The sequence below is a fragment of the Ursus americanus genome, chromosome 9 (assembly GCF_024610735.1).
Source record: "Ursus americanus isolate L20-20 chromosome 9, mUrsAme1.1.p, whole genome shotgun sequence".
In the NCBI taxonomy this organism is placed as follows: Eukaryota; Metazoa; Chordata; class Mammalia; order Carnivora; family Ursidae; genus Ursus; species Ursus americanus.
The window spans coordinates 1,475,364-1,489,488 of record NC_142135.1 but is presented as its reverse complement, the minus strand read 5'-3'; the positions used below and the strand labels follow the sequence as shown (position 1 = coordinate 1,489,488).

The 14,125-nt window shown below is 58.4% G+C and overlaps 1 protein-coding gene across 2 annotated transcripts; it reads left to right on the top strand.

Moving 5' to 3' along the window:
* Positions 1-7,930: 7,930 nt before the first annotated feature.
* Positions 7,931-9,492, top strand: LOC123779296 (lymphocyte antigen 6H-like). 2 transcript variants are annotated; one of them, XM_087864546.1, is made up of 4 exons: positions 7,931-8,059; positions 8,163-8,246; positions 8,421-8,540; positions 8,838-9,492. In XM_087864546.1, the coding sequence occupies exons 2-4, from the start codon at positions 8,195-8,197 to the stop codon at positions 9,080-9,082; spliced, it is 417 nt and encodes a 138-aa protein (XP_087720672.1). In that variant the 5' UTR covers positions 7,931-8,059; positions 8,163-8,194; the 3' UTR covers positions 9,083-9,492. The 2 variants fall into 2 exon arrangements, with proteins under 2 accessions (XP_087720672.1, XP_045633211.1); XM_045777255.2 differs by having other exon boundaries at positions 7,953-8,059; positions 8,190-8,246.
* The last annotated feature ends 4,633 nt before the right edge of the window (positions 9,493-14,125 follow it).

Here is a 14,125-nt window from a genome sequence, read left to right as displayed (position 1 = left end):
CTTCCAAAGGATGTCCTTAACTTCGGCTGAGGAACACCTCCTACACTTTCTCTTAGTGCAAGCATGCAGCAAGGACCTGGGTTCTGTTTCTCTGACGACGGTTTTCTCTCAACTTTATTTTGGAACTTTCGCTGCACGGAGAACGCTAGGTTGTCATCTCCTTTCTTCCGCTTCGCAGTTGCTGTCAAGAATTCAGGGATCATTCTAGTGTCACCCCTTAGTAGGTGATCTTTTTCTCTGGCTCATTAAAAGATGGCAAGGACTGGGGAGACGAGGCGCAGGGCCCTGCCTCGCCTGGTCTGGAGCCGGCCAGGGCCACCACTGCAGGAGCACAGCGAGGAGGCCACAGCTCGGCAGGGTCCCTCCACCTCCCAGGCCTGCAGGTGCAGGCAGCAGGCCCAGCAGCCTGGGAGGGGCAGATGAGGAGGCAGGGGCTGGACACACTCATTCCCTCCCCAGAGAGAGAGCCCCTCCCTGGGGGGATGCGGAGATGGGGGGCGTCACCCGGGCACCTGGCGCTGAGACCAGGGAGTGTGGGGGCCTGACCACAATGTGCCTGGCCCCTCACTGCAGCCTGGGCAGGTGCCAGGGCAGGAGGAGAGTCTGGAGCACACTGCCCCAGCAGGGCTCCTTCCGCCAGCCCCGCCCCTCCCCACCCTACCTGCCTTCCCCCAGCCTGCAGGAAATGGAAACTTAGAGCTCTGGGCTCCTCCTCCCACCCCTCCGCCCCTTCTCACCCAGCCCCACCCTGCCTCCCCCTGCCCCACCCTGCCTCCCCCTGCTCTGGCAGGCTGCCTGCACCCTCCCCGCCCCCAGCCTCCCCCCTCCCCAGGAAGGGGCAGCAGGAAGCAGGGTGGCCAGCAACCTCTGAGCCCAGCCCCGCAAGAACTTGGCCCTCCCACCCAGAGCAGGAGTGCTGGGCCCGAGAGTCACCGACCCAGCCTCAGGGGGCCTTCTGAAAACGGGATAAGCATTACTGTCTCTGAGTGTAGGTGTAGGAGGGGTAAGAACAGAGGAATACCACCTGGGAAGCAGTAAGTGCCAGGGATGGAGGCCGAGGTGCCTATTAGCAGGAGAGGGGCGTGGGGTCCACAGGGGTCTTGCCACTGCCCGAGCCTGGGGCTCTGACCGAAGAAGCTCTCTAAAGGCCTGAGATATAAGGAAGCCCCTTCAGGTTACTTTCCAAGTCAGTATGACCCTACAGAAACTCTGTTTAAGCCAAAAGCCTGATCTAGGGCCCACCAAGCACACATCACGCACCTGCTTCGTAGATGAGTCATGTAAAGGAAAACCGTCTTGCCCTCAACGTGTGGACCAATTCTGCTCTCCGCGTTCCTTGCCATTAAACGTATGATTCCTGCCTATATGCTATTCTATCAACTTTAGAGCTTTTACAAGATGTAAAAAAGCATAAAACCCTGTAAAAACTGCTCGTTCTCTGGAGCACTAGACGTAGTTTTGGAATGTTGGTGAAGTCCACAGCCCACGGCCTAAGAAAATTCTGGAGACATCTTTGGTGCAAAAAGGTGGTTTTATTAAAGCACGGGGGCAGGACCCGTGGGCAGAAAGAGAAGCAGAAGCACGGGGGTCAGGAGGAGTGGCCCATTATATACTCTCAAGTTGGGAGGGGGTTAGGGACAGCACAAGCCTCCCAGGTATTCTGCAAGCAGGGTTTCCAGGACCCGGAGGGGGCAGCTATTGTCAGGAGAAGGTCATGTATTACTGTTTCATAAAAACTCGGTCATGAGACCCCTCAGATGTATATCGGTGGGTCCCATGCGTGGGGGTGATTGCCAACATGTATCTTGGGGGGCAGAGATGAAGGAAGTTTGCAAAAGAATTTTTGTATGTTAAAGTAGACTTAAGGGTCCTGGGGGTCGGGCTATGATTGCCCGTTGCCCTTAGCAAAGTGTCAACATCGAGAGAGTTGAGCTCCTGGAAGAAGGTCACTCTGCCTGTTTCAAGGACCTGTCGGTGGGCTGTAGGAAGTAAAGACATTTAATAATTTTTCTTTTGCCTGTGTTTCCCGCCATCACACTTTCTTCCCTGTGAACAGCACATTCCCCCAGCAGCTCTCCTGACTTGGGCTCAAATAAAACTCTTTCTTACTTTTATTTTTATTTATTTTTTTTTTAAGATTTTATTTATTTGACAGAGAGAGACAGCCAGCGAGAGAGGGAACACAAGCAGGGGGAGTGGGAGAGGAAGAAGCAGGCTCCCAGTGGAAGAGCCTGATGCGGGGCTCGATCCCAGAACGCCGGGATCACGCCCTGAGCCGAAGGCAGACGCTTAACGACTGAGCCACCCAGGCGCCCCTCTTTCTTACTTCTAAAGATCCCTAAGGGTTTGTTCATTTTTTGTCGCAAGGCTCCCAGTGTTCTCCAGGTCAAGTACAATTTCCTGACCCTGGCTTTGGAGGCCTGTCGCCCTCGCAGCCTTCCAGGACAACTTCCCCTCCCAAGAGGAGTCCTGTGGGACAGCTGGCTTCTCCCCTCTCAGGCTGTGCACAGCTGGGAGTCTGGAGAGGACGTGCCCTCCCCCACCTCGCAGTGCTCATCCTGGGGGAGGGGGCTCAGTCACCTCTGACAGAGTGAAAGACCCCAAACCATGCTGGAAATCAGGAGGACTCAGAAACGTAACCTCACAGGCCCCTCCCCCCACACCCTGCCTCAGTCCCCGGGGCCAGCGACCCTTGATCTCAGGGTTGTGAGTTCAAACCCCACAACCTGTGTGCAGATGACATAAAAATAAAAACCTTAAGATAAAAGAAGGAAAATGGAGAGGGAAACAAGCCTGCAGAGTCTCACCATCGCAGATACACGCGCGTGCGTGCGCGCGCGCGTACTCTCCCCACGGAGTAGGACAGAGACTACACCCCATCAGTGGGAATGACCCCTCACATCATTTAACAGGCACAAAATCGTCCATTGTTTGTACAACTCTGAATTTCCCCAGGGACGGCCTATTCCTCCCTCACTGAGTTTCTCAGTCGTTCACAAAGAAATCCTGTGGGTTCTGCCCTCAGAGCACCTGGGACCGACCTCTCCTCTGGCTCACAGTCACCTCGGCCAGATCCTGGCCTGCACCCCTCTTCCCCCTACCTCACCCCCCTCAGCTGTTTCTAGAACATTCCAGGCACACTTCACACCAACTGCTCTCTTTCCTTTTTCTGTCTTTGCTCAAATATCCCTTTCTCCAGCTTGAAATTACACAATTAAGTTTAAAATTACAGCTTCACCCCCACCATGCTCCAGACTCCGGCTGCGAAGCCCCTGCTCCACGCTGACCTTCCTGTCCAGCCCCCCTAACAGCAAACACGTTCCTTCTTACCGTGTGTCATAATCCAAGTTTCACTGAGGCAAAGAAAGTCCTTTTTTCGCTGGTGCCCGGCAAGCAGCTGGCACAGCCTGTTAGGAATGGGCGCTAAGAGAGCAAGGGAAGCATGAATGGGACGCGCAGAGGCGACCTGCGGAAGGTCACAGCCCTGATTGCAATTATTGGGGCTATGGAAAGGAGATTTGTCGAGCTTCCTTTACTTGTTGCCAAATCCCTTTATATTCTCACTACCAGGCTTGAAAGAGACCCTCCCTCTCCCTCCTTGCACATTTGCATTAGAAGTCCCAGGAGGACAGCGCAGTCCCGCCCACAGCTTGGTCCCTCACCCCGCCCTGCACGCAGGGGTCTCACGGAACGCTGCTCTCCCCTTATCTCAGACGTCTCTTTCTGCCACCCAGCCCCTCCTCTCTGCCCCCAGCAGCTGGCCTGCCACCGAGCTGGTGCCAGGTTTGGAGCTGAGGATGGAGAAGCCTCTTCCAGGGTTTGGGGTACCCTCCCCCCCCAGCCAGTGGGGCATGGGGAGCCGCTGGCTTCTGCCTCGGCTCTCCTGCGAGTGTGCACACTGACACGCTCCCGGGACCCCATCTTGTGGAGCTCACCTGTGGGGGCCTGGGAACTCGAGGCTGCAGGTCGGGCAGTGCAGGGGTCTGGGGGGGGGGTCCGCCGTATGCGGGCCTCGCACTTCCGGAGCCCTAGTTAACCCTGTCCTACAGGGCTTCCCACTCCCCATTGCCCCGGGCCTGTCAGGCTCAGGAACACGCGGAGGGAGGGATCCCAGTGAATCAAGAGCCCAGACCGGATCATTCTTGCTCAGTTAGTGAAGCTGCTGTCTTCCATCCTGCCGTCATCGGGATACACACCCGGCTTATACAGCGACCCCATTCTCTGTCTTCAGGGACTCCAGATAGGGGGTAGGGTGGGGGTAGTGCTCAGCTGGCGGAAACTCCGCACAGTGGGGCAGGAGGCAGCCTGCAGGGAGGGGCCTGGGCAGGGTGGGAGCTGAGGCGGCGTCAAACAACCTTGAAGGGGGAGGATTCGCGCTATAGAGCTGTGTTCAGTCTCAGCCCTGGAGGCTGAAAGTCCAAAGCCAAGGTCGGTAGGACTGTGCTCCTTCTGCAACCTACAGGGAAGACTCGCCTTGCCTCCCGTGCTTCTGGTGCTGGCCTGCCGTCCTTGGCAGTCCTTGGCTTGTGGCCAGCACTCTCCCGTCTCGGCCCCTGCGGTCGCTTGGCACTCCTCTCCCTGCACGCCGGTCCTCTAAGAAGGACTGTCCCCCAGAACATCTCTCCCTAGCCAATTACGTCTTCCGTGACCCAACTCCAAATAAGGTCAAATTCACTGGGGGTTAGGACTCGGATATATCTTCTGGGGAACACAGTTCAACCCAGAAGAGGGGAGATGGGAGACTGGCAACCGGCAAGGGGACTGAGCCACTGTGGGCAAGGGGAGCCATGTGTGAAAGGGGCAGCCAGGAGGCAGCCAGGGCTGTTGGTGTGATACTGGTGTGAACCCATGGTTCCCGTGAGCACAGGCACAGAAGTGCCACAGGTGTCCAGGCATGAGTGACAGCGTCGGCGTGTGTCTCCTGGCTCTGGGCCCTGAGAGAGTCTGGGGGCAGTGACACCCAGCAGTGGCAAGCACGTCTACAGTTTGACCCTAGAACGGCTCTCCACCTAGAAGAACCAGGGCTCCGGGGAGAAACAGCTGCTCCAGGGCTGGATCCGGGAAAGAACAGGATGAGCCTGGAACATTCCTTACTCCAGAAAGCCGGGATGTGCTCCCTGCACGCCGCAGACACAGCAGAACACGGAGGCCAGCTCTGGGCTCTGGGGCAGACAGCAGCTCTGAGCGCAAGCTCCAGCCCTGGGCACTGGGTCTACATCACCGCTCGGGACACCAGTGGCCTCGGCTGGGACATGGTAGGACAGGGTCCACCAGGAACGTTGTGGGGCTCCCTGGAAGTCGTGGAGCACATGGGTGTTCACCTCATTCCCCGTCTGCACTGCCTCTTGGATGCATCGAGACTGTGCCATCTGAACACTTCAGATTGGGTGCCTTTCCCGTGCACCCTCCCCAACCCAGCCCTTTTCTCCCACGCCTCCCAGGCCCATCCTCAAACCTGCAGGTGCGCCTGGGAGCCCGGCAGCTGCCTCGTGCTGACTGCAAGGACCCCGACAGGGCTTTTAAAAATATATTATCTTTAATGAAATTCTTATTTCTTTGGGTTACACACCCAGCCTGTGTTCCTTGTAGAGGCTTGGAAACCCGCCGAAGGAACAGAGGAAGGCCTTTCTAGCCCTTCTGCGTCTCCCTGGGCCCAGAGCCCAGACAGGCGACTCCGGGAGGTGTTTCCAGGCAGGGCACAGGCCTGCAGGAGGAAGCCAGCCTCGGTGTTGCCAACTCACAGGGCTCCCTCAAGGGCAGCTGCTGGGGCGAGCTGCCAGTACGGTCTCAGCTGCACGATGCTCAGTGCAAGCCTGGGACTGCCAAGTGGGTGGGCCACTGGGACCTCTGGCACAGCGGCCCCGCCGGCAGCTGGGGCAGGATCCAGCCTCCACCCACCTGATGCCGGCAAAACCCCTCTCTCCCCCAGACTGACAACCAGAAAGGTCTCCAGACATGGACAAATGTCCTCTGGCAGGGACCACTGCCCCCAGCTGGGACATACCGGTCCCCTTCTGTGCGGTTTCACTGCCCAGCCCCGTCACTGCGGTGGGCGGTGGCCCTCGCCTCCCGTCCTCACCGACCACAGACCACGGGCTGTGAGAGAGAGCGCAGGTCCCGCAGGTCCCCGCACGTGCACTACAGCACACTTGGCGCCCCCCCTTCCTTCCCTTTTATATTCGTGATGGGGCTTAGCCTCTTTGTGCGCCTGCTCGTAAGTCAGACTTCCCCATGGGTCGTACATACAGGGAAAAACGTAGCACAGCCGCCCTCCAGCTCCATCCGCGCCCGGGCGTCCCCTGGGGCTCCGCAGCGTGCCCGGTGGGTAAGGGGGCCCCAGTACTGAAGGTCACGGTGTCAACAGGGGAAGCGGGCAGGGCGGGAGGGGCACAGTTCAGCCCCCACCCGGCGCCACCCTTTCGGCGCCCGATCGCACCGAGGTCTGACTTGGTGGAAACAGTCCCTGGCGTGCGGGCTGCTCCTTCTTCGCAGAGGCGCATCGGAACTCTGTTGTCACCCCCAAGCTCCCCTCGCCGAGACGGTTTCTGCAGGCTTCCCGGCAGTGCGGCGCACCACCACGCCCATGCCGCTGGCTCTGGCCACTTGCTCCTTGTTGGCAAGATTGGACTAAGGAGAATTTGGACCTTCAGGGACCCTTTAGGAAACTGAAGACCCGCCCCAAACTGGTTCCTCCGAGACCTCTCTGTTCCACGCTGGCTTTTACCGCCCACAGCCTCCCTGCCCGTCCTTGAGTGTCCTTCAAACCCCCACCTCCTCCCTCCCTCCCCCCGTTCTGGGGCCACTCACACCCGAGGCTGCCCGCCACCACTGGGGGCTCCCAGGGCCGCAGGGACCGAAACAGCAACCTCGGAGGCTGATTCGGAAACACTGTTTCATCCACTCAGATGAGCCCCCCCATGGCTGCTCGGTCTCTCCCGAGCGCCCCCACCAGAACGCAGTCCGGGGTCTGGGCAGGTGATCTCCGGTTGTCTCATCCGCAGAAACACAATTCACATCAAAATAGAAAGTGGGGCAAAGGACAGAACCAAGTCTTTTATGTAAACGAGAGAATTTTGTATGACTTGCGGCTGGCTGGGGTTTTGGAATAAAGCTACGCCCTATGTGTACCTGCCTGGACGTTTGTGCGTGCCCTGGGCTGTGTCTGTATATGACCTTGCCCTGACTTCTGCATAATAGGAGCAAATTAATTTATAAAATCCCATAGAGAAGACTGTTCTGTTCTAATTTGCTTACACAGAAATAAGTGTTCACATAAAATGTCCCTAACACTCTTATAAATATAGAAACTAACCAAATACTGTTCAAGTTTCTGTGATTTGGGTAAACCTTTGGTAAAATAAGACTAGTGTAATATCGTTGGTTTAATCAAAATAGTTGTCTCCTGAGTTGTCGGCCTGAAGTCTGACGTGAGCACACATCTTTATCCTGAGTTTGCTAGTCCGATAAGCTACTGCTACGTCCGCGGGGTGTCTAAGATTATAAAAATTGTAAATCCACCCAAGAACAAGAGTACGTAGAAAGGAGCTGCTCGACACCCATTACTACGAGTCTATCAAGGGCAGCAGAAAAAAAAAAAAAACAATGTATTTAACATTCAAAAAATTTTTTTCTGCTTTTGTGATTTTGAGGGGTACTTTTTGGGAAGAATGCACAGAGGATAGGACAGGCTTATGGACCTGGGGGGTGGGGGCCAGGGCGGGAAGAGAGACAGATGGAGAGGTCTCAGCTTTACAGCTGGGGAGGGCCCCATGGCCTCAGAGAGACCTCTGGAAGTGGAGCCAGAAACGGCGGGGGGGGGCACCCAACTTTCTCCTGGAATTTCCCCAAAGCCACTGCTGGTTGACTAGGTGAGGCCCCCTCCTGGCCTGGGACTCAGGATCCCGCCTGGGGGATGACAGCTACTCCGGAAGAGGAGGGCGGCAGGAGAGCCCGGCCCCAGCTTCCTCCTGGTGGGGCACAGGATGCTGGGGGAGGATTTCGTGGGCCTCAGGAGAAGCAGCTCCTTGCCAGCGCACCGGAGGGGACCTGACGCTAGCAGGTGAGTGAGGCAGGAGGGAGCCGGCTGCCTGGCGAGGGCTCAGCCAAGGAGGGCCAGGGTCTGGGGAAGGGAGGCAGCAGCCTGAACCTGGGGCACCCCGCAGGCGCCTCCCACATCGTGTCCTCTCCAGGAGCCATGAGACACATCCATCCCTTCTTGCTGGCCGTCCTGCTGTGCTCCGAGTGTGGTGAGCAGCCAGGGCCGTGCTGGGGGGCATGGCCGGGAATCCCCTGTGAGGGGCGGTGTGTGCACATGGGAGGGGTTGGTCCTCCAGGCACCCAGAGGGTGGGAAGGGGCCCTCGAGCTGTGGCTCTGGCCTGAAGGGGTCTAACTGCATCCTTCCTGCGGGCCCGCTGGCCAGCCCTGAGCCTTCAGTGCTACAGCTGTGCTGAAGTGGAGAACAGCAGCCCGTGCCAGCCCTCCCAGTGTCTGATGCAGGGCGTCTGCTACACTAGTGACATAACCTTGACCTTGGACGACGGTGAGTGCCCAGCACTCGGAGGGAGGGGGCGGTTCAGGGAGCTCTGCTCTGAGGCTCCCCCAGCCTCTCAGAGGAGTGTGGGTTTGGCAGGGGCCACTCTCCAGCCTGCCTCAACTTCCCCCATCCACATGGAGCGGGGCGGCCTCCAGAGGCCTTCTCGGGGAGGGGGCGGGATGGGACTCCAGCAGAGGGATGGATGGCCAAGTGCCCCCAGGGAGCGGGTGACCAGGGAAGACCCCAGGAGGCTGAGAGCGGACTGGGGCCTCTCATGCCAGGCTCCTCCCGTCTTGCCCACAGGAAATCGGGTGAAGTACCAGCAGAAGGGGTGTGCCCCCTCCTGTGAGGAAGTCTCCCGCATACTGCAGCAGCTTTCCCAGAGCAGCGGCCCCGGCAATCTGGGCCTGCTGGGCCTAACGAAGCTTGAAGTGCAGGGTTTGAGGTGCTGTGAAAGGGACCTCTGTAATGGGGGCACACTGCCCCTGGGCCCTGGCGGGGGGCTCCTGCTCAGCCTAGGGCTCATCTTCCTCTGGGCCCTGCTGTGAGCAGCCCTGACTCCAGCACAGAAAGCAGGGCGTCGTCCTGAACAGAGTCACGCAGCAGGCACGTGAAGTAAGCTCGCTGTCCCACCCTCGCATACGCGCACGCGCACACACACACACACACACACACACACCGTCCACACACATGCATCCCCACGCACAGACTCTGCAGACCCTCGGCCACTCCCGCCCAACCCACCTGGCCAGCCCTAGCCTCAGGCCCCCAGTACCCCGCTCTGCCAACAAGCCCAGCCCGTTTTGCAAACACCATCAGCGAACCACCGCCCCAAGCTGCAGAGACCGCTGCGCTCTGACCAGACGGGCCTGTAGGAGAGCAAAGCCCACAGCCCAGCCCGGGGTCCTGCTCCCCATGTGCCAGCCAGCGCAAGGAGAAAATAAACCCTTTCCATATCTTCCTGTTCTCTGCTTGCCATTCGGCCCCCTAGGGGAGGGTGGGTGGCCCTGGGGCCTGCCTGGGAGGGACACGGAACTACCGCTTGGTTTTCCCTCAGCCAGGCGAGTGACCATGGTCCCAGGGGCTAGGAGCAGTGGTCACTTCTGGAGGGGTTAGCTCTGCTCAGCTGGGTGGGGGTTCCCCCTTGTCCCCATGAAGCGTTTCCTCCAACGCACGCTACCTTCCCCCCCAGCTCTTGCGGGAAGCCTCCATACGGAGCCTCTGCCCAGGGCCTCCCGTGGCTGATGTGCTGGGGGGGGGGGCTTCAGCAGAGGTAGGTGGTGGTGATGATGGAAGAGGGGGTCTTGCCTGCTTCGTTTCCTCTTTCGCACATTTCCTCTTTCACACATGTCCTCTTTCACACGATTCCTCTTTTACACATTTCTTCTTTCACACATTCTTCCCCTCGAGCTCCTGCCCCCAAAGGTGACCCCAGAGCTCAGAGCCCCCCACCCCCGCAGCCCACAGGACCAGCTCCTCCGCATGGGATGGAAAGCCCAGAGCTTCATCTCCTCCCTAGGTCCCCCCAGTCACCTCTTCCCGGAAGAAAAGCCCCCTCCCTCCCCGCCTGGTCCAGCAAACCCCCAGTGCGGCTCTGGGAACTCCACGGGATTGTCAGTCTCGGGTCTGCAGGGCCTGGAGACCAGGGCAGAGCCTTCCCTTCACAAGCAGGGAAACTGAGGCACAGGGAGCCTCATGCCAGTCTGTGCCAAAGACAAGGAACCAGAAGTGCCACCCTGGCCCACATGTGACCTCTGTGCCCCCCCGGAGCCGACCAAGTGACGTCTCCCTCTGGCCCCTTTGCTTCCGAGCGGAAAAGACTGGCAGACCCAGCCTCACCCCCAAACAAGGCTGGGGGCTGCTGAAGGAAGTACAGGGCCTGGGGAAGGGGAAACCAGCCCCACAGGGACAGGTCTTGGGGGCAGAGCAGGGTCTCTGAGGTCTGGAAATGTGATGCCTCTTCCCCAACGCCCCTCCTTCCAGCATCTCCCAACTCACCCCCCCCACGGTGCCAGCCACAACCATACACCCCGACTCCACACCCCCAGAGCGACATACCGACCGTGCCATGCAGTGGGGGGGACTCCGGGGGGGCAGGGGGTGCTTTGTGGGCCATCTCCCACCTCCTGACCTCACCCTGCTGTCCCCCGGTGACCTTGGGCAAGGGCCCACCCCCTGGCCTGCCGCAGTGAATCCACTCTGCGGTGACCAGGGCCTTCCACGTGGGCCGGCACAGGCCAAGGGACGCAGCCGGGCCCTGTCCCCTGCCGCGGCGGTAGGCGCAGCCAGAGCCCCCGGCCCGCGTGCTCAGTTCACGGCGACCTCCTCCCCCTGGGCTTCTTCATCGCTCCACCTGATAAGTGTTACTAATTTCTGAGAGTATCTCACACGTGTCTTTTCGTTCTGATTGTTATATCATGATAGCAGGCAAACTGTTTTCACTGTTAATATTCTTAAATATCAGTGGGTTACCCAAACATATTCTCTGTTAATATATGAAGAGATTTTCTTATGTTTCTTCTTCCAATTGCTAAGTTCTCCATTTTCAATTTGCATTTTGATCCGTCAGAAATGTGTTCTTCATACCACCCCAGCCCTCACCCAAAAGGGTCAGGGGCAGAGTTCATCCTTCTCCGATCGGCTGCTGGGACCCCCCACACCCCCTGCAGCCCTGGGGCGGGGGGAAGTGGCCCACACCCCCCCACACTCTTACCTCCCACAGAGCCTACTCCATGCTGCTTTTCAAACGCTTCAGCTTTTCGTCCTGAAATAGGTTCGCACTTACAAAGAAGTTCCAAAAATAGAACAGAGTTCCTACGTCCCTTCACTCCACCCCACCCAGTGTTAACTTCTTACATAACCAGGGTCAGCACCAGGAGGTCAGCCTTGATGCGGACTCTCAGGTTGGCCTGCAGACCCTGGGCTGAGTCCCCCGCTGCACACACGGGGCTACCCTGGGGTCCAGAGCCTAGTCCTGGGGGCAGCACGACATCCACGGTCCTCACCCCGGGCCGGCGCCTCCACCTTTCCGGCCGTTTCCGGCGGCCAAGGCCCAAGGCAGACTTCCAGGGTCTTCACGCCACCTCGTTCTAAGAACTTCATTAATCATAACTATTCGTCCTCTTGACCGTGGACACTTCCTAAGGGTTACCCACCTGTTTGTGAGCTGGAAAGGTCCCCGGGGGCTGCAGGAGGCCCAGGTCCAACCCGTTGCCCCCACCCCACCCTGGGCAGTTCCTGCCTGAGGGAAGCCCGTGGGCACGGTCTCCAACAACAGCGGCCTTGCACTTGAATTCAAGTGGGTCTGTCTGTGTGGCCTCAGCGTCTGTCCTGCCCGGTCCTACTGCACGGTTAGGAAGGCGAGCCCCTCGGGCACTCCCCCTTCTGTGCAACGGGTGGGTGGCCTCACTTGCCTCCCTGGCCCAGCGGCTGGTCACACTTGTTCGGGAGGCCTCCTGGCGTGCAAGGTGTCGAGGGAGCAGAGTGCACGTGTGGGTGTGGTGTGTGCATGGGGTCGAGCACAGAGTGTGAGTGCGTGTCGTGTGCGAGCTATGTGTGTCGTGTGTGCCCAGGGAGGGGACGCGACACCAGCAGAGCTGCATGGGTGAGCTTTGGGGGAGGGCAAGGCCCTGGTGGCCTTCCAGTGTCCTGTTCCCCGGAGGCCCTGGCCCAGCCTGAGTAGCAGAGGGAAGGTGAGGGGCCCTGAAACGGTGGGCTCATCTGGCCCGGAAGGCAGCAGGCCAAGGCACCGGGCACCCCAGAACGCCCGACTGAAGCCTTCCCCAACCCCCTTGGCCATTTCCACCGCAGCTGACGTAGATAAAATCTGCCAGAACGGGAAAGCCGCTGCGGAAAACAATGCAGGGACTCAGCGCCCAAGGTCTGAGGGGCCTGGCCAGAGCCTGCCCTTCCTGCCTGCGTTTCCAAGGCTGGAGGTGGGGGCCGGAGAGAGAGGGGGTGGGGTGGACTCGTGAAGCCCCCTCCCCCACCGTCCCCACTGATGAGGGAGCAGAAGGCAAGCTGAGGACAAAGCAAAAGCTGACACCCCACAGCCCCCCCACCTGTGACATTCCTCCAGGAAACTCCCAACTTTCTTCATGCTAATGATGTGGTTGTGGAATATCGGTGAGGTTCAGTGGGTGGAGTCCGGAGCCGAGGACCAAGAAGGAATTCTTGAGACGTCTTTGGTGCAAAATGGTGGTTTATGAAAGCACGGGGACAGGACCCGTGGGCAGAAAGAGCTGCTGCCCCGGGTTGTGAGGGGTGGCTGATTCTATACTATGGGGTTGGGGGAGGTAAGGGAATGGGAATTTTCTAAAGGATTTTTGTATCTTAAAGAAGATGCACAGGATACCAGAGGCCTTGTTACTGTCAAGCGAAGGCCCCTCTAGTAAGGCGTTAGCATGAAGACAGCTGGGAACTTCCTGGAGGTGCAGATTATAAGGACGTTTAATTGCATCTACCTTTCCTTCTGGAAGCTAGGTTACTGATAGAGGTGCTTTGTTCTTGTAGACCACCAAGACATTTGTAAACTGAGGGAGACAAGTCTTGCAGGATTGTGGTCTCCATAGGTTAACTCTCTTTGTCCTTTAGGGCAGCCAGGAGCACTGAGGAAGGTCACATACATCCCATGGGAGGGGGGTTGCGGGGTGTCAGTTTCTGCTTTGTCCCCAGCTTGCCTTCTGTTCCCCCATCATGTCCCTCCCTGAGCCATTGTGACCCTTAAATCTTTAAGGTTGTGGAAGGTGGAAGGTCTCATCCTCTGTAACTTCTTTGTGCTCAGCAGGGCGTAGAGAGCTCCCTACCTGTGCGTCAGCACTGGTCAGTTGGGGAATGTGTAGGAAAGCTACGAAGGGCGGAGGCAGCCGAATCTGCCGCTGACAGTGAGGAAGTGTCTGTGCGGGTGGTGAGGGTCACCGTCCGTGTGAGGCCGTGGACGCGAGGGAGCCTCGGCACGCAGCGGAGAGATATTGAAGAAGACAACATATTAAGATCAGTACGGCTATAAGGATGAGAAATCCGATAAAGAGACCCTTAATAGTTGACCACAGTCCTTCTCCGAGCCGGGAGCTTAACCACTGCCTGAGTGAGAGAGAGGGGCTTTGTCGAGCCCCAGTTTGGGTATCCGTGTCTTTTAATAGTCCTGTGACATGTTTGTGGCAATCTGGGATGTACACACAGCATTCTGTTCGGTGACGGCACACGTGCCACCCTGTGCTGCTGTCAGGACGTCGAAGGCCACCCTGTTTTGTGGAGGCGCTCTGCACGACTGGGCAACTTCAGTATTGAGTGATGCTGTGTGGTGACTCACTGAAAGCCTTCGTGGGATAGTGATTAAGGGCTGCTACCTGCCAGATGACACTTTCCAGCCCGACGCATGGAAGAAAAACGGACGCGAGGTGGTCGTCCATTGAGAAGCAGCCGTGCCCGTCTTCGTTTTCAACTGGGGACATGAGCCGCAGTGGGGGTGGTTTTGGTAACACGCCCATGAACCCAGGCAAAACCTAGGGTGCGACGACCTGTCCTCCTTGGAGGGACCCAGGGCCATAGGTTAGCTCCACGTGTGCAGTGGGTTCGTTGGGAGCTAGCCG